Here is a 24,003-nt window from a genome sequence, read left to right on the forward strand (position 1 = left end):
CATTGATTCTGTTATAGTTTTTATACCATTATGGATTTATTATGTCTGCAAGAAAACGAATCTCATGGTTGTATATGGTGACATATTTATACTTTTGTAGTAAATTTACTTTGAACTTTGAACTTATGCACACCACTGATGTTAGGTGTAGTTATTTCTGTTATTGTCACCTTTCTGTCAGCTTGAACCAGTCTGGCCATTCTCTTTTGATCCCTCTCATTAACCAGGCCTTTTCACCCACAGAACCAGTCTGGCCATTCTCCTCTGACCTCCCTCATTAACCAGGCGTTTTCACCCACAGAACCAGTCTGGCCATTCTCTTTTGACCCCTCTCATTAACCAGGCATTTTCACCCACAGAACCAGTCTGACCATTCCCCTCTGACCTCCCTCATTAACCAGGCGTTTTCACCCACAGAACCAGTCTGACCATTCCCCTCTGACCTCCCTCATTAACCAGGCGTTTTCACCCACAGAACCAGTCTGGCCATTCTCCTCTGACCTCCCTCATTAACGAGGCGTTTTCACCCACAGAACCAGTCTGGCCATTCTCCTCTGACCTCCCTCATTAACCAGGCGTTTTCACCCACAGAACCAGTCTGGCCATTCTCTTTTGACCCCTCTCATTAACCAGGTGTTTTCACCCACAGAACCAGTCTGGCCATTCTCTTTTGACCTCTCTCATTAACCAGGCCTTTTTACGCACAGAACTGCTGCTCACGGGTTGTTTTCTGCTTTTTGCACTGTGTGCATGAATATCCAGGAGATCAGAAGTTTCTGAGATCCTCAAATCTCCATGTCTGGCACCAGTAATTATTCCATGATCAACATCATTTAGATCACATTTCTTCCCCATTCTGATGTTTGGTTTGAACAATAACTGAACCTCTTGGCCATGCCTGTTTATTATTAAGCAATATAGAGTTGCTGCCACATGATTGGTTGATTAGATACAGTATTTGTAGTAATGAGCAGGTGTATCTAATAAAGTGGCCGCTGATGAAGATGTCCATTTACAGGGATATGCATGTTCAAGTGCACTAAAAGATTTGACTGTATTGAGAACAAAGCAGATTCATTTCCATCACTATCATCCATTGTGAGCATACAAAACAGTTTATTATCAATTCAGTGTATTTAGAGAATCTGCCATCTATAAAATGAATATTATTTTTGTTTAGAGATACAGCTTTGTAACAGCCCTTCAGGCCCAATGAGCTCACTTCTCAAATTACACCTATGTAACCAATTAACCAACTAACTTGCCAGTCCTTGGAATATGGAAGGAAACTGGAGAACCCAGAAGAAACCCACGCGGTCATGGAGAGAATGTACAAGCTGCTTAAAGACAGCGTTGGAAATGAACGTGGTGACTGGCGATGTGATAGTGTTACACTGTTGTTCTACTGTGCCAAAAAAAAAGTCAAATATCATAATTAAGTAACATCACCTGCAAAATGGCATAATATCATCATGGCACTCTGGTAGCTTTTTTGCCACAGGTACTACAAGTCAGGAATACAGCTCCTGGTCACTTTCAAGGACTATGAGTGGCCATCATTGCATTTTTGATTTTCTTTGTCACAAAAAGATGAAAAGTCAACACTTGCTATTAAGTGGCTTAAGAATCTCAATCCTTAAGGCCAAACCAATGGACAGTGCCTATTTGTTTAAATGTAATGGTATTTGAAGCCTTGGTGAAGGCTTTGATGATGTGAGCATCTTGGACATGGATACTTAGATGATAAAAAATTAATCATAAACCAAGCATTCAGTAAAAGGTCTGCATGTCTTTATAAATTTGTGCATATTGGGAATGGAGTTTACAGTCCCTGATCTGCTCTCCCAGAGCACATCAATTAAGAAGATTAAGGAAATATATTGAGACCCTGCTTACTACATCGGTAACTGCAGGACTTTGTAAGGGGCAAAATCTTCTCGAGAGATGAACCTAGAGCTGGTTCAGTGATGACCCTTGGTTGTTCTGACTGATGTGGTGGTTGGAGGAAGGGAGAGTGCCTTTCTTCATCTCAATTCTTCATCAATTCTGTGAAGGAAGAATTATGAGATGACAAGCCCTCAAAAGTGAGACCATTTGTTGTGGGAATGGACAAGGGCGAGTAAAGTTATCCCTTTTGGTTCCTGATGAACCTGATGTTTGAGGGGTAGTAGCTGTTCCTATACCTGCTGGTGTGACTCCTGAAGCTCCTATACCTTCATCCTGACAGCAACAGCAAAAAGAATGCATGACTTGGGTGGTGAGTGTCCCTGATGATGGATGCTGCTTTCCTGTGACAATACTGCATGTAGATGTGCTCAATAGTATGGCATAGTAGCATAGTGGTTAGCACAATACTTTACAGTACAGGTGACAGGGTTCGATTCCTGCTGCTGACTGTAAGGAGTTGGTACGTTCTCCCCATGACTGGGTGGGTTTCCTCCCACACTCCAAATGGTGCACAAATTGGTCATTGTAAATTGTTTAGGCTAGGGTTAAATTGGAAAATTACTTGGTAGCGTGGCTTGAAGGGCCAGAAGTGGCTGTTCCATGCAGCATCTCAATAAATAAATAAATAATATAATATACGTGCTCAGTGGCGGAGAGGGCTTTACCTGTGATGGACTGTGCCATTTCCACTACCATTCATAGGATTTTCCGTTCAAGAGCAATCGTGTTTCTGTACTAGTCTGTGCTACAGCCAGTCAATATAAGCTCTGTAGAAGTTTGTCAAAATATTAGATGGCATGCCAAATCTTTGCAAACTTTTAAGGAAGTAGAGGCACTGCTGTGTTTTCCTTGTAATTGCACTTATCTAATGGATCCAAGACAGGTCCTCTGAAATAATAACACTGAGGAATTTAAAATTGCTGACCCTCTCTACCTCTGATTCCCCGGTGAGGATTGGCTCATGGACCTCCGCTTTCCTCCCCCTGAAGTCGATTATCAGCTTATTGGTCTTACTAACATTCAGATTCAGATTCAGATTCATTTTATTGTCATTTCGAAACCACAAATGCAATGCAGTTAAAAAATGAGACAACGTTCCTCCAGAATGATATCACAAAAACATATGACAAAACAGACTACACCATTGACAAACATTGAATAAAAGGTTGTTGTTGAGACACCACTCAGCTAGATTTTCAGTCTTCCTCTTACATGCTGATTTCTCACCACCTTTGATACAGGCTACAACAGTGGTGTCTTCAGCAAACTTAAATATGACTGACTGGGGTCTGCAAGTGAGGAAAATCATGTTTCCAATTGCACAAGGAGGTATTGAGGCCAAGATCTTGAGGCTTATTGATTAGTTTTGAGGGGATGATAGTATTAAAAGCAGAGCTATAGTCAATAATGAGCATCCTCTTTTTATTATCAAAGTACGTACATAGTGATATTTATGTATTATATGTACTTTGATAATAAATTTACTTTAAATTTTGAACCTTGTGTTTGAATACAGTTGATGGAAAGGCAGTGCTTGGTTTGTCCACTTTTAAGAAGCTCTCTTTCCCTGAACAGTTGTAATCTCATCCTAAAAGAAATACAGCCATATGTGTAAACAAACAAAAAGACAAATCCTTTTTCAAACAGAAAGACGTTATATAAACTAAATGAGCTGGCCAAGTTTCTGCAATTGCTGTAGGTGAAACTTATTCCCAGGCTTGTGCTACTGGCTCCACAATGTTCCAATGGCAGCTGAAATTAAAAACATTCTCAAATAATGGATATCCTATTTAGTGCAGTATTAGTGCTTCCAAGTGGGTTGTCATGTTATTCCAGCTTTCCTCGAGCCCAGAAAATTGAGGAAGTGTAGGACAAAGAGTGCGATGTCAAAGGAAGCAATTGTTTCTTGATTATGTTAGGATGATAGTTCAAAAAAGTGATAGCAAGTTAATTGCAGAATGCTGCATGTTAAATAGGAGCAGAACATGATAGAGAAACTTCGCAAGTCATAGGTAAATCTATAGCCTTTTATCAGCTTATCAACCTGAAACAAATGGCCCAAAATGTATTTACAATGTGGAGCTGTCCATGTTCACCATCAATGTCCCAAGGCCATGCAGTTGGAAAAATGTGGATAAGAATTGGTAAAATTGGTAAATTGTTTGAAAAGAACTTTGGGTTTACTCATGCAGGATTCCCTAAGGGTAAACTTACAGGTTGAGATGGTGGTAAGGAAGGCTAATGTAATGTCAGCATTTATTTAAAGAAGACTAGAATATAAAAGCAAAGATGTTATATTGAGACTTTGTAGGGCATCGGTCAGTCCACACTTGGAGTATTGTACAAACACGAGGAAATCTGCAGATGCTGGAAATTCAAACAACACACACAAAATGCTGGTGGAACACAGCAGGCCAGGCAGCATCTATAAAGAGAAGCCCTGTCGAGGACCCGAAGGTCTCGGCCCGAAACGTCGATAGTGCTTCTCCTTATAGATGCTGCCTGACCTGCTGTGTTCCACCAGCATTTTGTGTGTATTGTTTGGAGTATTGTGAGCAGTTTTGGGCCCTTTATTTAAGAAAGGAGGTGCTGGCATTGGAGAAAGTCCAGAGGAGGTTCACAAGAATGATCCCAGAATCAAAGGGTTAATGTATGAGGAGCATTTGATGGCTTTGGGCCTGTGCTCACTGGAACTTAGAAAAGTGGAATTCATTGAAACTTACTGAATATTGAAGGCTGAGATAGAGTAGATTTGGAGAGGATGTTTCCTCTGGTGGGAGAGTCTAGGACAAGAGGGCACAACCTTATAATAGAAGGATGCCTGTTCAAGACAGGGAAGAGGAGGCATTTCATTAGCCAGAGGCTGGTGAATCTGTGGAATACATTGCCACAGATAGCTGTGGAGGCCAAGTCATTGAATATATTTAACATGGAGGTTGATAGTTTTTTTTAATAAGAGTATCAAAGGTTACAGGAAGAAGACAGAAGAATGGGGTTGAGAGGGATGATAAATCAGCCATGATAGAATGGCGGAACGGGCTTGATGTGCCGTAAGGCTTAATTCTGCTCCTAGTATGTCTTATGGTCTTGTTATGGTCACGTACTGAGGTGATATTAAACTTGATTTTGATTCTGAATCTAATTCTGAAATTGTTTCTTGCATACCATTCATGTAATGGTGCACTGAAGTAGTACAAGGTAAAACAATAAGAATCCAGAATAATGTGTTATAGTTGCAGAGAAAGTGCAGTGCGGGTAGACAAAGTGGAAGAGCTTAACAAGGTAGATTAGGAGGTCAAGATTTTATCTATTTGAACTAGGGGAATTGTTCAATAGTTATATTTGCGGGATAGATTCTGGTGGTACATGCTTTCAGGCTTTTGTATCTTCTACTTAATGGGAGAGAGAAGAAGGTGTTGGTGGGAACTTTGATTATGCTGTCTGCTTTACTGAGGCAGTGAGAACTATAGACAGAGTCCTTAAAGGGGAGATTGGTTTCTGTGATATGCTGAGCTGTGTCTACCACTCTGCAATTACTTGTGATCACAGGTTGTAATGCATCTCGGCAGGATGCTTTCTATGGCACATCATTAAAACTTGGTGAGGGCCAAAGGGTACATGCCAATTTCTTTAGCTTCTTGAGGAAATGGAGACATTGGTGATTTTGTTGGCCATACACCAACCTGGTTGGACCAGGGCATGGTCCTTGGTGATGTTCACTCCTAGGAACTTGAAGCTCTCAACTTTCTCAACCTTGGCATCTTTAATGTAAATCGGGACATGTGCACTGATCCTTCCCTTCCTCTTCCTGAAGTTAATGCCTTGCTGCTTTGTTTTGCTGACTTTGAAGAAAAGGTTGTTAAACAATATTTTCATAGGTCAGGTTGGAAAATGAAGTGTTGTACTTCATGTTTGCACTGAACTTCTTTGGAATAGGTTAGCAGACCTAAAATAAGAATGAGTTGGTTGAAAAATTATAGTAACAGGAACTGAAAACTGAAGGTTAGTCGTGTAGATTGACTGGAGGTGTGCTATAATATTGTCATCCAATTTGCTACACCTTTTCCTGTGTAGAGATGACAACTGGAATTTCAGATGATAGGCAGCATTAACCTTGTATCTCACATTTCCAGGTTTCAATATTTGTCTCCTTGGTAATTCAGATTTCATTTAATCTCCTGTTTACTCCTTTGCCACTCAGATTTACCTTTACCACTCTTTCAGACCATACCATCACCACTTGTGCTATTCAATCTGTCTCTGTCTTTACCTATTTAAAACATTCTCTTTTGTTCTCTCCAACTTTCCATTCTTTGTGTCTAACTTGACAATGGTTTCATTTTTAACTTTACAGGTTCTGACAAAAGGCTATTGCCCTGTTTTGCCCAGTAGCACTCTACTGTGATGAAGTGCTTTGATCTATGGCTGGCATGATACTAAAGTCAGTATTCAAAGGGAAATAACTAAACATTTAACATAGACTGACTATAATCAAATCTGATAAATCATGTTTCACGAACTTGTTAACATTTTGATAATGTCACGGGGAGAGTTAATAGAGGGGATCTTCTATTGTCATGCAGTGTGTTTATATTTCCCAAAAGCATTTAACAAAGTGCCATGTAAGAGGAAATGAATATGGGAACCCTAGGTATTAGAATATAGAACATAGAATATCATGGCATATTACAGGCCCTTCAACCCATGGTGTTGTGCCAGCTCTGTTTAACTCACTCTTAAGATCAATCTAACCCTTCCCTCCTACATAGCCCTTCATGTTTCTATCATCCATATGCCTATTTAAGAATTTCTTAAATGTATATGCTTCTACCACCATCTCTGGCACGACGTTCCACTTTGAAGCATTTGGTTTTTACCAACAGGTATATATTTTGTATGCGTCTGTTGAAGTAAACTACTTCTTCAAGTTTGCACCAGAATTCTGAATTCCCAAACTAACTAAGTGAGGTCAGCTCTGCTTCTCCCTGGGTGTGAATGGTTAATGGACGGTGGTAATCAGGGTCAAGGGCTGGCTGGATTTATTGACCTGCCATTGTCTGACCTTAGTAGGTGCCAACCTGACAAAGACAGAATCATAGAACACTACAGCACAGAAACAGGACCTTCAGTCCATCTAATCCACGCTGTGCCATCAATCTGCCTGGTCTCATCGAACTGCACCCAGACCATAACCCTCAATAATCCTCCCATCAATGTGTCTTTCCAAATTTCTCTTAAATATTGAAGTCAACCTCTTCATCCACCACTTGCACTTGCAGCTCGTTTTACACGCTCACCATTCTCTGAGTAAAGATGTTCCTTTTAAACATTTCACCTTTCACCCTTAACCCATGACCTCTAACCATATAACCGTATAATAATTACAGCACAGAAACAGGTCATCTTGGCCCTTCTAGTCCGTGCCAAACGTTTACTGTCACCTAGTCCCACCGACCTGCACTCAGCCCATAACCCACCATTCCTTTCTTGCCCATATACCGATCCAATTTTATTTTAAATGACATCGAACCTGCCTCTACCACTTCTACTGGAAGCTCGTTCCACACAGCTACCACTCTCTGAGTAAAGAAGTTCCTCCTCATGTTACCCCTAAACTTTTGCCCCTTAACTCTCAACTCCTCTTAACTCCTCTTGTTTGAATCTCCCCAACTCTCAATGGAAAAAGCCTATCCACGTCAACTCTATCTATCCTCCTCATAATTTTAAATACCTCTATCAAGTCCCTCCTCAACCTTCTATGCTCCAAAGAATAAAGACCTAACTTGTTCAACCTTTCTCTTTAGCTTAGGTACTGAAACCCAGGTAACACAGTGCTTCTCTTTATAGATGCTGCCTGGCCTGCTGTGTTCCACCAGCATTTTGTGTGTGTTGTTTGAATTTCCAGCATCTGCAGATTTCCTCGTGTTTGAACAGTCTAGTAAATCTCCTCTGTATTCTCTCTATTTTGTTGACATCTTTCCTATAATTTGGTGACCAGAACTGTACATAGTACTCCAAATTTGGCCTTACCAATACCTTGTACAATTTTAACATTACATCCCAACTCCTATACTCAATGCTCTGATTTATAATGGCCAGCATACCAAAAGCTTTCTTCACCACCCTATCCACATGCGATTCCACCTTCAGGGAACTATGCACCATTATTCCTAGATCACTCTGTTCTACTGCATTCTTCAATGCCCTACCATTTACTATGCATGTCCTATTTTGATTAGTCCTACCAAAATGTAGCACCTCACACTTATCACGATTAAACTCCATCTGCCATCTTTCAGCCCACCCTTCTAACTGACTTAAATCTTTGAAAACCTTCATTATCCACCACGCCACCTATCTTAGTATCATCTGCATACTTACTAATCCAATTTACCACACCATCTTCCAGATCATTAATGTATATGACAAGCAACATTGGACCCAGTACAGATCCCTGAGGCACACCACTAGTCACCGGCCTCCAACCTGACAAACACCACTACTCTCTGGCATCTCCCATCCAGCCACTGTTGAATCCATTTTACTACTTCAATATTAATACCTAACGTTTGAACCTTTCTAACTAACCATCCGTGTGGAACCTTGTCAAAGGCCTCACTGAAGTCTATATAGACACCATCCACTGCTTTACCTTCGTCAACTTTCCTAGTAACCTCTTCAAAAAATTCAATAAGATTTGTCAAACAAGACCTTCCACACACAAATCCATGTTGACTGTTCCTAATCAGACCCTGTCTATCCAGATAATTATATATACCATCTCTAAGAATACTTTCCATTAATTTACCCACCACTGATGTCAAACTTACAGGCCTATAATTGCTAGGTTTACCCTTAGAACCCTTTTTAAACAATGGAACCACATGAGCAATACGCCAATCTTCCGGCACCATCTCCATTTCTAATGACATTTGAAATATTTCTGTCAGAGCCCCTGCTATTTCTACACTAACTTCCCTTAAGGTCCTAGGGAATATCCTGTCAGGACCCGGAGATTTATCCACTTTTATATTCCTTAAAAGTGCCAGGACTTCCTCCTCTTTATTCATCATAATTTTCATAACTTCCCTACTTTTTCCCCTTACCTTACACAATTCAATATCCTTCTCCTTAGTGAATACCAAAGAAAAGAAATTGCTCAAAATTTCCCCCATCTCTTTTGGCTCCACACATAGCTGTCCACTCTGATTCTCTAAGGGACCAATTTTATCCCTCACTATCCTTTTGCTATTACTATAGCTGTAGAAACCCTTTGGATTTACTTTACCTTACTTGCCAAAGCAACCTCGTATCTTCTTTTAGCTTTTCTAATGTCTTTCTTATGATTCCTTTTTACATTCTTTATATTCCTTGAGCACCTCATTTACTCCATGCTGCCTATATTTATTGTAGATCTCTCTCTTTTTCCGAACCAAGTTTCCAATATCCCTTGAAAACCGTGGCTCTCTCAAATTTGTAATCTTTTCTTTCAAACTAACAGGAACATAAAGATTCTGTACCCTCAAAATTTCACCTTTATATAACCTACATTTCTGTATTACATCCTTCCCATAAAACAAATTGTCCCAATCCACTCCTTCTAAATCCTTTCACATCTCCTCAAAGTTAGCCTTTCTCCATTCAAAAATCTCAACCCTGGGTCCAGTCCTATCCTTCTCCATAATTATATTGAAATTAATGGCATTGTGATCACTGGACCCAAAGTGCTCCCAAAACATACCTCCATCACCTGACCTATCTTATTCCCTAACAGAAGATCCAACACTGTCCCTTCTCTAGTTGGTACCTCTATGTATTGCTTCAAAAAAACTATCCTGCACACATTTTACAAACTCCAAACCATCCAGGCCTTTTACAGTATGGGCTTCCCAGTCTATGTGTGGAAAATTAAAATTTCCCACAATCACATCCCTGTGCTTACTACAAATATCTGCTATCTCCTTACAAATTTGCTCCTCCAATTCTTGCTCCCCATTAGGTGGTCTATTATACACCCCTAAGTGTTACTACACCTTTCCCATTCCGTAATTCCACCCAAATAGCCTCCCTAGATGAACCCTCTATCCTGCCAGAGCACCACTGTAATATTTTCTCTGACAAGCAATGCAACACTTCCCTCTCTTGTCCCTCCGATTCTATCACACCTAAAGCAACAAAATCCAGAAATATTTAGTTGCCAATCACACCCCTCCTGCAATCATGTTTTGCTAATAGCTGCAACATCAGAATTCCAGGTATCAATCCATGCATCAAGCTCATCCACCTTTCTTACAATGCTCCTAGCATTAAAATAAATGCATTTAAGAAATTCTCTACCTCTTCCTCTCTGTTTATCTCTAACAGTACAAACAACTTTATTCTCTTCTTTTTCTTCCTTCTCCCATACATCTGTTCCTACTCTCTGGTTCCCCCCTTTTTTCTAGTTTAAATCCGCTGCAGCCTGTCTTGCAAACCTACCTGTAAGAATATTTGTCCTCTTCCAGTTCAGATGTAAACTGTCCTACTGGTACAGGTCCCACCTTCTCTGGAAAATTGCCCAATTATCTATAAATCTGAAGCCCTCCCTCCTGCACCATATCTTCAGCCATGTGTTGATCTACACTATCTTACTATTTCTAAACCCACCTGCACATGGCACAGGTAGCGATCCTGAGATGGCAGCCCTGGAGGTCCTGTCCTTTAACTTGGCGCCTTACTCCCTAAGCTCACCTTTCAGGACCTCCTCACTCTTCGTACCCACGTCATTGGTCCCTACATGGACCACGACATCTGGATGCTCCCCCTTCCCCTTGAGAATACTGAGAACTCGATCCGAGATATCGTGGACCCTGGCACCAGGGAGGCAACAGACCATCCAGGATTCTCGATCTCTTCCACAGAACCTCCTGTCTATCCCCTTAACTATCGAATCCCCTATCACTACTGCTCTCCTCCTTTCCCTCCTTCCCTTCTGAGTTGAAGGTCCAGTCTCGGTGCCAGAGACACAACCACTGCAACTTGTCCCTGGTAGGTCGTCCCCACCAACAGTATCCAAAACGGTATACTTATTGTTGATGGGAATGGCCACTGGGGTGCTCTGCTCTTTCTGTCTATTCCCCTTCCCTCTCCTGACAGTCACCCAGCTACCTGTCTCCAGATTCCTAGGGGTGACTATCTCCCTGAAACTCCTGTTTGTTTCTGCCTCTGCCTCCCGAATGATCCGAAGTTCATCCAGATCCAGCTCCAGTTCCCTAACACGGTTTGTCAGGAGCTGCAGCTGGATGCACCTTTTGCAGGTGTAGTCATCAGGGACAATTGTGCTCGCCCTGACTTCCCACATACTTCAAACGGAGCCCTCAACTGCCCTAACTGCTGCCTTCATTACCTACTCCTAAGCTAATTAGATTAATTAAAGGAGCTTACCCGGCCTTACCTCACTTGGAGTGAAGCTCGTCCTTGGCCTCTGCTCGCTTTTTAAATTCCCCCGCTGATCTCAGAGGCCAAGTTTCACGTGCTTGCGCAGTCATGCCCCGTTCAAACCTCGCTTCTGCCTGTTCTCGCTGAAGCCTGATTGAGCCAAAGCTTTTTCACTCTGCCTCAGTCCACTCCAATGATGGCCGCTGTATATGGCCTGTGCAGTCTAGCCTCTTTTCCCTGATCAGTTAAAAAAATATACAGCTTCTCTCCAAGATGCCTTTACTTCTTCCCTCTCTGCCTCTTGCTTCAATTTAAAAGCAGTTGTAGTCTCACTCAGCCTGAGTGGAAAAAGCCTGCTTGTCTGGATATAACCTCAAATATTTCCACACTAATTCCCATATTAAGCAAAAGAGAATGGAAGGATTAAAAAAATTTAAATAGTACATACTTAAAATCCAAGAGTATGTACTCTGTGATCTCTCATTTTGCAACTGAACTCATGATGACTTTTGTATTTCCTTTCATTTAAAACTCTGTTATTCCAATGTTTCAACCTTAAGCTTAACACAGACAAACTTACGACCAAATATACTACCATACAGTCTCCTGAACAAATGTACATGGAGCCTTCTGGCATCCTTAATGGTCAGTGACCACCTTTCACAGCTGCTGACTCTGTCTCACCAAGTTGCATAATACTGTCCAATAACTGGTCACACATACCTCACTTTTATATCTGCATTATCTCTGTAGCCCCCATTATGTTATAACCTCGGCTCTCAGGAAGTAACACAAAGGAGTCAAGCCACAACAGAAATTACAAACAAAATATATTTATTAAATTAAAGTAAAGGGAAGAAGGGTGATGTGTGGTGTGGTACTGCTGGCTGCAGAATAGATGAGAGGGAGTCGGAATAGCCGCCTTTTTAAGCAGTCCCAGCAGGGGCCAGCAAAGGAAGGGTATTTGTGTGTGTCCCAGGGAGCTGCAACACAGGTCAGAAAATGTACAAGAGATAAGGAAATTTGCTAACTGTTTGAAGACTGGTTGTCATATATGTAGCGCTTACGTGACAGGCTGGTACATGTCTAGGGGGAAAATTCCAGCCACTTGCCAACCCCGCTTCCCGTATACGCAGGTGCTGTGGAAAACAAGTTAACGCAGCGTCGCACACACAATATCAAGCTCACACCAGATACAGTTATAGAATATATTTTAAGGACTTTACTAAAACTAAGTGATTGATAATGATACTGTATATATGAAGGAAAAGAAAATAAAGAAAAAGGCGCCAAACTTACAGAGTTCAGTCAATTTAGTGCACATTGTTGGAGCTCAACTATCGAACCGTTCAACCCATCTTCGCTCTTCTCAGACCTCCATGACCTTGCACCTGGGACCACCCAAAGTGATCGACCGAGCAGTGAGGCACACGTCCACCTTCTTCGGCGTCTTCTTCCTCGAGTCTCGAAAAGACCGTGAAATCCCAGCTCCCAGACCCACAAGAAAAAAATGACACCCAACCTCATTGGTTAACAAGTGAATACAAACCCCGTTATCAGCAATTCTAAACCTAAACAGACTGCGAGAAGCTTTGGGAATGCTCTGCAAGACAACACTCTCTCACCTGTTAGCATAACAGAGAAGCAGTTTTACTTTTAACAAACAAAGAAGCCATTTTGATTAACATATGCAGTACATATAGAAAACAATGAGTTGAACAAATGTGTCCTTTTCAGGTTGAAGAGATGTAACCTTTGGAAAATCCTAGGGATCAGTTCTTGGGCCTCAATTACAATAGGTACTAGAGAAAGAAACAAAATAAAATTTCCAAGTTTGCTGGTGATACAAAAATAAGAGCATGTTGTGATGAGGACATTGTGATTTTGCCACGAGGTATAGATAAATTGAGTTAATGGCTTAAGATTATTATTTTTCTATTGGGATGTGGGGTGTGGGATGCTGAGGCAGTGTTTGATTGCCATCACAAGTTGCCCAAGAGAAGCTGCTGCATTCCTTTTTCGTTTAGCTATGCCCTGTGTTCTGTTCAGGAACCAGATCCAGGATTTGGGCCCAGTGATAGTGAAGGCAAGGAGATAAATTTCCCAGTCAGGAAGATGTGGGATCCTGAGTGCAGAAAGGATTTACAAGGATGCTGCTCAGCCTAGAAGGCCTGAGTTATTGGGAGAGGTTGGCCAGGTTAGGTCTTTATTCCTTGGAGCATCGGAGAGTGAGGGGTGAATATAGAGAAATGTTTAAAATGATGAGAGGGATAGATATGGTAGGCAGTAACAATCTGTTCTCCAGGGTAGGGAAGAACAACACTATAGGGCATAGATTTAACATGAGGGGGAAAGATTTAAAAAGGGCCAGGTGGGCTAGATTTTCACCCAGAGGGTGGGGTGAGTATGGAATTAGCTGCCAGATAAGGTGCTTGAGGCAAGTAAAAATGTATTTATTTATTTATTGATAGACAGCGCAAAATAGGCCCTCCTGGTTCTTTGAGCCTTACTACCCAGCAATCCCTCAATTTAATCCTAGCCTAATCATGGGACAAATTGCAATGATCAATTAACCTACCAACGTCTGTGGACTGTGGGAGGAAAGCCACATGGTCATGGGGAGAACGTACTAACTTCTTCCAGGCAGAGGTGGAAACTGAAACTGAGTTGCATGTACTGTAAAGCGTTGTGCTAACCACTATGCCACCATGCTGCTTAAATAGCATCATTTAAGACACTTTGACAGGTACATGGAGGGGCAGGGCTTGGAGGCATATGGGCCAAATACAGGAAGCTGGGACTAGTGTGGTCTGCATGGACTCATTGGGCCAAAAGGCCTGTATTTGTGCTGTATTGTGCTTATAAATCTGCCCTTAATTATGAATTAATAATGTCATGTAAACTGTACCTTATTTCTTGAACAATGGAATCATTCTTGCTACTTTCTCATCTGCTGGCTCTGTTGCAGAAAATAGGAAACTTGGAAAATCATCATCAGTGCAGTTATTTCTTTTGGGCTGTCAGGCATGGGGGATAGGTGGTCTTTTAGTATGATTAATGCCCTTGATGTTATTAGTATCTTTAGTTTCCATTTAGTTATTAGATCTTCATTTGCCAGTTTTCTAGAAAGTTCATTATGTATTTTATACTGAAGCCAGATCCCAAATTCTTGTTCAACTCTTCAGGTATTTTTTCACCCTTGATTATAATTTCTTCTGGTTTAGTTTTTAAGAGGCCCATATTTACTTTTTTTCTGCTCTTCCTCTTTACATCTCCTGCAGTCCAAGTCTGTATTTTCCTGAAAGTGGCTGGAGAGATTGACAGAGCAGTAAAGGAGGTGTGTGCCGTGCTTGCCTTTAAGTGTCAAGGCACTGAGTTTGACAGTCAGGAGCTTATGTTGCAGCTTTGTTTAACTCTAGTTGGGCTGCATCTGGAGTACCAAATTCAGTTCTGCTCACCCCATTATAGGAAGGATGTGGAGACTTTGCAGAGGGTGCACAAGATGTTTACCAGTATGCTGCCTGGATTAGAGGGTATGAGCTATGAGAAGGTATTCAACAAACTTGGGCTGTTTTCTCTGGAGCAGCGGAGGTTAAGAGAGGACCTGATAGAGATCTATAAGATTTTGAGAGGCATAGATAGAGTAGACAACTGGTACCTTCTTCCCAGTGCTGAAATATCTAAATTTAGAGAGCATGAATTTAAGGTGAGAGGGTATACGTTCAAATGATATGATGTGGGCGCTTTTTTTTAAGCAATGAGTGGTGAGTGCCTGGGATGCACTGCCTGGGGTGATAGTTGAGGCAAATATGATAGAGGCATTTTAGAGGCTCTTTGCGCACATGAATGTGTGGGGAATGGAGAGATATGTACTTGTGTACACAGAAGGGATGAGTTTAGTTAGGTGTTTGATTATGATTTAATTAGTCAAGCTTAGATTTGTGGGCTGAATGGCTTGTTCTTGTGCTGTACTGGTCTATGTTCTACATCAAAGTAGAAGCCCATTAGAGCCTATCTTACATTTCGTCATTTAGAGAATTAAGGTAAATTTACAACAGAAGGTGAATGCATCTTTCCACATCACCCTCCACCTTCCCATTTATTTTTACCTTATTGAATATTCCCCAGTGGATTACCTCACTAACCTCAGGACTGAATTGCATTTGTTGCTTCTCTGCCCAACAGACAAGACCATCTTTATCATCCTGCAGACTAATGTTTCCTCCTCATATGGTCAGTTTTGGTATCATTGATCTAAATCGTTAATGTATTGTATATTACAAACAATATAAGCCACATTGATTATTGTCGCCCAAATGTTGCACATTAATCCTCTGCTGCCTGCCACTGAACACCTCTTAATTTCAGTTGGCCTCACTTGGATTCCATGGACTTTTATCACTCTGATCGATGTCAAATAGGACTTGGTCCAAAGTCCAAACATGCTACCTTTATTGAGTCTCTGTTAGCTCTTCAAAAACTTAATTTGTTTGCCAGCCATAAACCACCTTTAACTGTCCTAATTTAATCTTTGGCTTTCTCAGTGGTTTCTCCTGTACTTAGAACATTCTCATAGTTCTCCCACCACTAAAATTAAACTGACCTGTAATCATTTAGTTTATCCCTTTCACTTTTTTTACTAATAGGTAAAAATATTAACACTTAGGAAGTGCAACAGGCAATTTGCACAACAAGTTCCTACAGGCCATATTGAGAACCGCAGTTGGCAATTTCTGTGTAAGGAATTATACAGATTGTTTAGATTAATGATCAGGACATCTACCTTGGATGAGGAATTAAATGTGCAGAGAAAATTGGGTAGAATTCACTGGAGCTCTTCAAAATAATGATGTGGGAGTTTCTGTGTTCACCTAAGAAGGCCTCCTCCAAGAGGACACAACCTTGTCATGGTTTGAAGGCTTGTGTGCCTCAGTGACCCCAAGAGCTATGTTGGCTGGAGTCATGGCTTTATGCTTTGGCTCTTTGTAGGGTCACCCTTGCCAAACAGGTCAAAGGGTAGAGGCCAGTCTAAGAGTGGTCCACTGATCCTCCAGGTTTCGGGGGTTCACCTTAGGGTTAACCTCCCTGAATGGTCACACAAAACTGCTACAGAAACAGCAACAAAGAATCCTTTTACATCTGAGTCCCCAAGGACAGACAGAGACAGAGGACCTTCATTACTGCCAGTAAGTCGCTAAGAAGGTCTCAATTTAATGTTATATCAAAAAGATCTGGAACAGTACTGCATTTCCTTCATACTGCACTTGGAGACAGTGTAGAGTAGCCCAGAGGCCACACCATAATCTGAAATGAATGTTGCATCAGGTTAAGATGAATGATATGAAGGAAACATATGTTGAAGTAAATTACTTCAATCACCATCTGCTTATGGATTGAGTTCATAAGGAAGCTGGGTGGAATTCAGATGAGGGAAATAAACTTTCAGGACCACTGGGGGAAACGAAACAGACTGTGTTGTCAAAAAAAGAGTTGGTATGAACTTCAAAGTAAAAAGCAAATTCATTGTCAAAGTATGTATACTATCTTGAGATTCATTTTCTTGCAGACGTTCAGAGTAAAGCAAAGAATTCCAATAGAACCAGTGAAAAGGTGCACAAACAACCAAAGCACAAAAGAAGACAAACTGCAAATACAAATTAATAATAAATATTAATAATAAATAAATAATACTGAGAATAAGGGTTGTAGAGTCCTTGAAAGTGAGTCTATAGGTTGTGGAGTCAGTTCAGAGTTGAGATTATTCACAGTGGTTCAGGAGCCTGATGGTTGAAGGGTAATCACTGTTCCTGAACCTGGTGGTGTGGGACCTAATGCTTCTGCACCTTCTCCCTAATGGCAACAGTGAGAAGGAAGTATGACCCGGATGGTAAGAGTCCTTGATAAAAGATACTGCTTTTGTGGGGCACCACCCTTGTCGATGGTAGGGAGGGCTTTACCCGTGACTATGTCTACCACTTTTTGTAGGTTTCTTCCATTCTTAGCTATTGGTGTTTTATTACCATGCTGTTATGCAGCCAATCAGAATACTGTCCACAGTACATCGATAGAAGTTTGTCAAAGTTTTAGAGGACATGCCAAATCTGCTCAAACTTCGAAGAAAGTAGAGGTGCTGCCATGACTTCTTTGAAATAGCACTTGTGTGCTGGTCCCAGGACAGATCCTCTGATGTGATAACGCCCAGGAATTTAAGGTTACTGACCCTCTCCATTTCCAATCCCTTAATGAGAATTGGCTCATGGACCCTCCGGTTTCCTCCTCCTCTGGTCAATAATCAGCTCTTTGAATTTGCTGACATTGAATGAGAGGTTGTATGATCTCCTTCTGAGCTTAAATAACTTCAAAATTTTCTAGTTGATTTACAACATGGGTTCATTTCTTGCCAACATGATTGCAGTAGCATAAACTCATGAGATTCTGCAGATTGCAGTAACAGATATTTTTCTGCTATAATACCATATGCATTGAGGTCATTAAGTAGCTTATGAAATAAACTTGAAACTTAGCATTACAAGGGTGCTTCATAAGGACAATAGTCCAGTTAGGGTGGACTTTTACCAATGAGAGCCAAAAAAAATTCAGTTTATTATTGCCTAAGGATCCTTTGTAGAAAGCAGGGTGCCACTTTCTGTATGCAGGAAGAAATATAATAATTCTTGCTGATTAATCAAATAGTGAAACAGTACTTCATTTTATAACTATCCAAGGGTTAGTGGGGAATAGAGCAGTGAATCCATTTATTATACATTGAGAGCAGCAGTAAGTCAGTAGCAAGAAATACAAATTGTTATTACAGATGTGTTAGGATTTAATACTGCGGCTACAAAATGGAACATTGATTCATCAAAGGAATATGATGAGTTTGTGGTTATAATTTCTGCCCACTCTTATCCTTACAAGGAAAGAGGTTTCACTTGCACTCAGAGGAAGCATCTGCTGTATCAGCGAGTAGTTGGAATGAGGTGGGAAAGAATGAGAAATATGTTTCCATTCTGCAGTTTGTCTGCACTGTGCTACCGTATAATGATGGAAAAATGTTGTACGCAAGGCTTACCAGACCCCTGGTTTCAATCTTTTTTATTTCCTCTGAGAATAGTTTTTTTTGTTCTGCTGAAATGCCCAAGGTAGATTCACTAAGAATACACAAAACCTCCTAAGAGATAAGGAAAAAATGCTCGAAAATGTTGAAATCCCACAATGCCCTTTTGGTCATATATCTGTGAAATTACTTTTCACTGACATGGATGTATTAAGAACACATTTAACTAAATGAAAAAGAAATACAGAACATTACCACCAAGGTTTTGACATCTTGTGGATAAAACTATTTATCAGAATCAGAATTGAGTTTATCACTGACATGTCATGAAATTTGTTTTTTTTTTTGGCGGCAGCAATACAGCTCCTCCAGCATTATGCGTGTGTTGTTCTGGATTTCCAGTGTCTGCCAAATCTCTTGTGTTTATGAGGAGCTGGCTGTCTGCACTGGTGGAAGAAATTGGTTTTGTATATTGAACTGATATGATATGAATGGAGATTTCCAGCTCAGTTTGCCTGCTGAAGATCACTCAGGGATGGCATTCCGTGATATTATTTAATTTGTTTCCATTACTTAAGTTTTGTGGTACTTCCCTGCATAGCAAGTTTTAAATTTAAGTTTGAAATGATGAAACCATTTCAAAAATTTCCCCTGGAAGACCTCCCAGTTTTAGAATAGTGTCTTGAGTTGATAGCAGATTGTTTGGTTAATGTTATTAAAGAAACCAACCTTATTCTCATTAGAATCCCAGGAGTCTTTCTGCCAGGCAGTGTTGACACACATGGTTTGAAATTGAATTCACAGTTATTATTTTTGTGAATTGTTTATCAATTATTTCTTCCGTCTTGTTTCAGGGATCAGTGTTTAGTAGTCAGCCTTCAGAATTATACAATCTCTTTCTGACCACTGCTGTAACTGATGGGATCAAACTGTGGGACTTGCGCACATTAAGGTAAATGTACCAGTTATGCTTCATGTAATGCTTTCATCATAATGCATCTACTTACTGCATACTGTAAAAAATGCATTTTACATGCTTTGGTAAGCCCACTTTTAAGTGGGTATGTTAATTATTAATATTCACTGAAGTACTCTTCGGTAGACAGTGCTAAATAACTCTTCTTTATTAACTTACAGTTTAAACTTCAAGCCATGTAATTATGCCTGACTTGCCTGACAGTTCTGTACTCCTCCAGATGAACATCACCAACTGTTGCAGAAAACACTGAGTCAGATCTTAAACTTAAAAAAAATGAATAAAGAGGAAAATAAGAAACAGAATTAGAAGTGGCCCCTTTGCCCTTCATCCCTGCTTGGCTATTGAATAAGATCTTGAATATCATTGGGGGGGGAAGTACAAGAACCTGAAGGCACACTCAACAATTTAGGAACACCTTCTTCCCCACTGCCATTGGATTTCTGAATGGTCCATGAACCCATGAATACTACTTTACTATTACTTTTTTATCAGCAATATTATTTTTGTAATTTATAATCATTCTTATGTCTTTGTGCTGTATTGCTTCTGTAAAAGAAAAAAAAAATTCACACTTAAGTCAGTGATTCCCATTCAGATTCTGTTTAGCCTCTGATCCTCAACAGGATGTGAATTCTGAGTGACTGGTCCCTTATCTTGAGACTGTGATAATGGTTCTAGTCACTACAGCCAGTGTTGAGGTCACAAAATAAGTGACATCCAAACACCTACCCATCAAGCCTTGTGAGAACTTGAAGTGTAACTCTGAGATTCCAAACCCACTGACATAGTTAAACTGGACACCTATGCTGAGGAAATTGACTGACATTTTGAAGTCCATTCTGGGAGATCTCTGTGAACTATTTATACCTTGAGAACCCCCTGTGCTATGACTCTGATGTATCGGTAGGTAGTCTGTGCCTGTTCCACTATGGAAGAAATAACCCAAAGGACAAAGGGTAGACACATCCAGTTTATTTACAAGAAATCAATTTCAAATAGTAATAATCAGACCTCTAGAATTTTGTTTAATCTTCTCAAGTAATTATATAGTACAATAAAAATTGCTTTGAAACTTTGCACCTGGAGTCTAGAAGAAATCAGATTTTATTGTAAGTCATTATTTCAAAAACCTTCGTAAATACCCAAGTTATTTAATCAGAATTAAATTTTAAAAAATCAAGTTCTCGATGTATTTTTCACTGTAAGTATAATGTATTCTTAACATGAGAAAGTCTACAGATGCTGAAAATCCAAAGCAACATGTACAAAATGCTGGAGGAACTCAGCAGGTCAGACGGCATCTGTGGAGAGGAAGTCAACATTTCAGACTGACACTCTTCTTCAGGACTGGAAAGGAAGGGGGAAGATGCCAGAATAAAAAGATAGGGGGAGGGGAGGGAAGATAGCCGGAAGGTGAGAGGTGAAGCTAGGTGGGTAAGAAAGAAAAAGTGCTGGAGAAGAAGGAATCTGATAGGAGGGGAGAGTGGACCATGGGAGAAACGAAGAAGGAGGTGATAGGTAGGTGAGAAGAGGAAAGAGGCCAAAGGGGGTAATAGAAGAAGAGGTGAGGTGAGGGAAATTTTTTTACCAGAAGGAGAAATCAATATTCATGCTATCAGGTTGGAGGCTACCCAGACGGAATATAAGGTATTATTCCTCCACCTTGAGGGTGGGCTCATCTTGGCAGAAGAGGAGACCATGGACCAATGTGTCAGAATTGGAATGGGAATTAAAATGTTTGAGCACTGTGAAGTACCGCTTTTTGTGGATGGAGCAGGGGTCCTCAATGAAGCAGTCCCCAATTTGCAAAAGGTCTCAGCAACGTAGAGGATGCCACTTTGGGAGTATCAGACACAATATATGATCCCAGCAGATTCATGGGTACTTGGATGCACAATATAAAATAGGTAGTAGTCAGCACGGTTTCCTTAAGGGAAAATTTTGCCTGACAAATGTGTTTGAATTCTTTGAGGAAATAACAGGCAGGATAAACGGTGGAGAATTGATGGATATTGTGAACTTGGATTTTCCAAAGGCCTTTGACAAGGTGCCACATGAGGTTGCTTAGGATGTTAAGAACACATGGTATTATAGGAAAGGTATTAGTATGGATAGAGCATTGGCTAATTGGCAGGTAGCAAAGAGTGGGAATAAAGGGAACCTTTTCTGAATGGCTGCCAGTGGTCTATGTTGGGATTACTTCTTTTTATGTTGTATGTCAATGATTTGAATGAAGAATTCATGGTTCTGTGGCCAAGTTTGCAGACGATACAAAGATAGGTGGAGTGTCTGCAGAAGGATTTAGACAGATTGAAAGAATGGGTAAAGCAGTGGTAGATGGAAAACAGTAGCAGGAAATGTGTGGTCATACGCTTTGGTAGAAGGAATAAAGGCGTAGACTATTTCCTAAACGGAGAAAATTCAAAAATCTGAGGTGCGAAGAGACTTCGGAATTCTCATGCAGGATTCCCTAAAGGTTAACTTGCAAGTTGACCTAGTGGTGAGGAAGGCAAATGCAGTTTTAGCATTCATTTCAAGAGAACTAGCTGAGGCTTTATAAGGGCTCATTTAGAGTATTGTGAGCAGTTTTGGGCTCCTTATCGAAGAAAAGATGTGCTAAAACTGGAGAGGTTTCAGAGGAGGTTCACAAAAATGATTATGGGATTGAAAGGCTTATCATTTGAGGAGCGTTTGAAGGCTCTGGGCCTGTATTCACTAGAATTTAGAAGAATGAGGGGAATCTCACTGAAACGTATTGAATGTTGAAAGGCCTAGATAGAGTGGATGTGAAGAGGATGTTTCCTGTAGTGGGGGAGTCTAGGACCAGAGGATACAGCCTCAGAATTGAGGGACGTCCATTCAGATAAGAGATGAGGAGGAATTTCTTTAGCATAAGGGTGTGGAGGCCAGGTCATTGAGTGTATTTAAAGTGGAGGTTGATAGATTCTTGATAAGTCAGGACATGAAAGATTATGAGGTGAAAGTAGGAGAATCGGGTTGAGAGAGAAATGGCCTAATTCTGCTTGATGACATTGACATCTTAGTTTTCTGGAAAATATTTGCTAAAGAGAGGATGTCATTAAACGAGAAAGAGTGCAGGAAAGATTAAAAAGGATACTGTTTGGAGTGGAGTTACAAGGAGAGGCTGGATAGGCTGGGGCTTTACCCTCTGAGTGTAGAAGGTTAAGAGCTGACCTTATGGAGATTTATAAAATCATGAGGGGTATAGAGAAGGTGAATGCTCAGTCTTTATACCAGGGTGGACAAGAACTATAGGGCATTGATTTAAGGTGAGAGGTGAATTTAAATGGAACCTTTAACATTTTCACACAGCGTGTGGTAAGGTAGAGTATATAGAATGAATTGCCAGAGGAAGTGCTAGAGGTGGGTATGATAACAATTCTTAAAACTCATTTAGAAAGATGTAAAGATAGAAAAGGTTTAGAGGTATACAGGCCAAATACAGGCAAATGGGATTAGTTCAGGTAGGTAACTACCTGTGTACCATGGGGGTGGTATGGTAGCATAGTGGCTAGTGCAATTGCCAGCGATTACCAATCAAGGTTCACTTGCTGCTGTCTGTAAGGAGTTTGTATATTCTCCCTGCGACCACATGGGTTTCCTCGGATGTTGCAGTTTCCTCCCACGTTCCAAAGACGTATAGTTAGGGACAGGGTTAGTGAGCTATGGGCATGCTATGTTGGTGCCAGAAGTGTGTCGATACTTTGGGTTGCCCCAGCACAATCCTCGAGCTGTATTAGTTGTTGATGGAGAACAGTGCATTTCACTGATTGTTTTGATGTATGTGTGTCAACTAAAGCTAAGCTTTATCTTAAAAAAAACTTGTTTGTCATATATGTGTTGGATTAGAGGGCTTTTTATCCTTGCTGTATAACTGTGATTCTAAAGCAAAGGTATAAGCAGTTTAGAAAGATAAATAATTTAACGTGAGTCTGAGAGATAAATAATTAATCTAAATTTGTACCCATCTCTACTACTTCCTCTGGCATCTCCTTCCATGTACCTCCAACCCTCAGTGCGAAAAATGCTATTCCTTTAAATTATTCATCTTTCTAAGCTGGTTCATGTGTAGTAGTTTCAGATTTAATATGAAGAGAAATTTGCTAGTTTATTGCAGAGAGAGCAGCCAAACTAAAACAGTTAAGAACCACTACCCCTTCTTGTTTCTTAACTCATCATTACCTTCTTTCAAAAACCTCCTGTAATTTAACATGGAGGTAGGCAGAGTATTGATGAATGGAATATTTGAAATGAATTGAATTGACTTTATTACTTACGTCCTTCATATACATGAGGAGTAAAAATCTTTACTTCTCCATCTAAATGTGCAATATGTAATTTATCTTAATTTGTAATAAATAGTATGTGCAATAGAACAGTCAATATAACATAGAAATACAGTTATATCAGCGTGAATTTATCAGTCTGATGGCCTGGTGGAAGAAGCTGTCCTGGAGCCTGGTGATCCTTGCTTTTATGCTGTGGTGCCATTTCCTGGATGGTAGCAGCTGGAACAGATGGTTTTTGGGGTGACTCCAGTCCCCGATGATCTTTTTACACACCTATTGCTGTAAATGTCCTG

At 40.5% G+C, this 24,003-nt stretch overlaps 1 protein-coding gene across 7 annotated transcripts in view; it reads left to right on the forward strand.

Annotated features, from left to right (window-relative positions):
* The window catches only part of wdr27 (WD repeat domain 27), a 575,048-nt gene that overhangs the window by 137,336 nt on the left and 413,709 nt on the right, over positions 1-24,003 (forward strand). For 6 of the 7 annotated variants that reach the window (XM_059986745.1, XM_059986748.1, XM_059986747.1 and 3 more), the window contains exon 22: positions 19,276-19,373. In XM_059986745.1, coding sequence (XP_059842728.1) covers positions 19,276-19,373 — 98 coding nt within the window. Of the gene's footprint in view, positions 1-19,275; positions 19,374-19,558; positions 23,549-24,003 lie in introns of those variants that run through there. The other variant, XM_059986750.1, reaches the window with a different exon arrangement.

This window comes from Hypanus sabinus, chromosome 12 (genome assembly GCF_030144855.1).
Source record: "Hypanus sabinus isolate sHypSab1 chromosome 12, sHypSab1.hap1, whole genome shotgun sequence".
Lineage (NCBI taxonomy): Eukaryota > Metazoa > Chordata > Chondrichthyes > Myliobatiformes > Dasyatidae > Hypanus > Hypanus sabinus.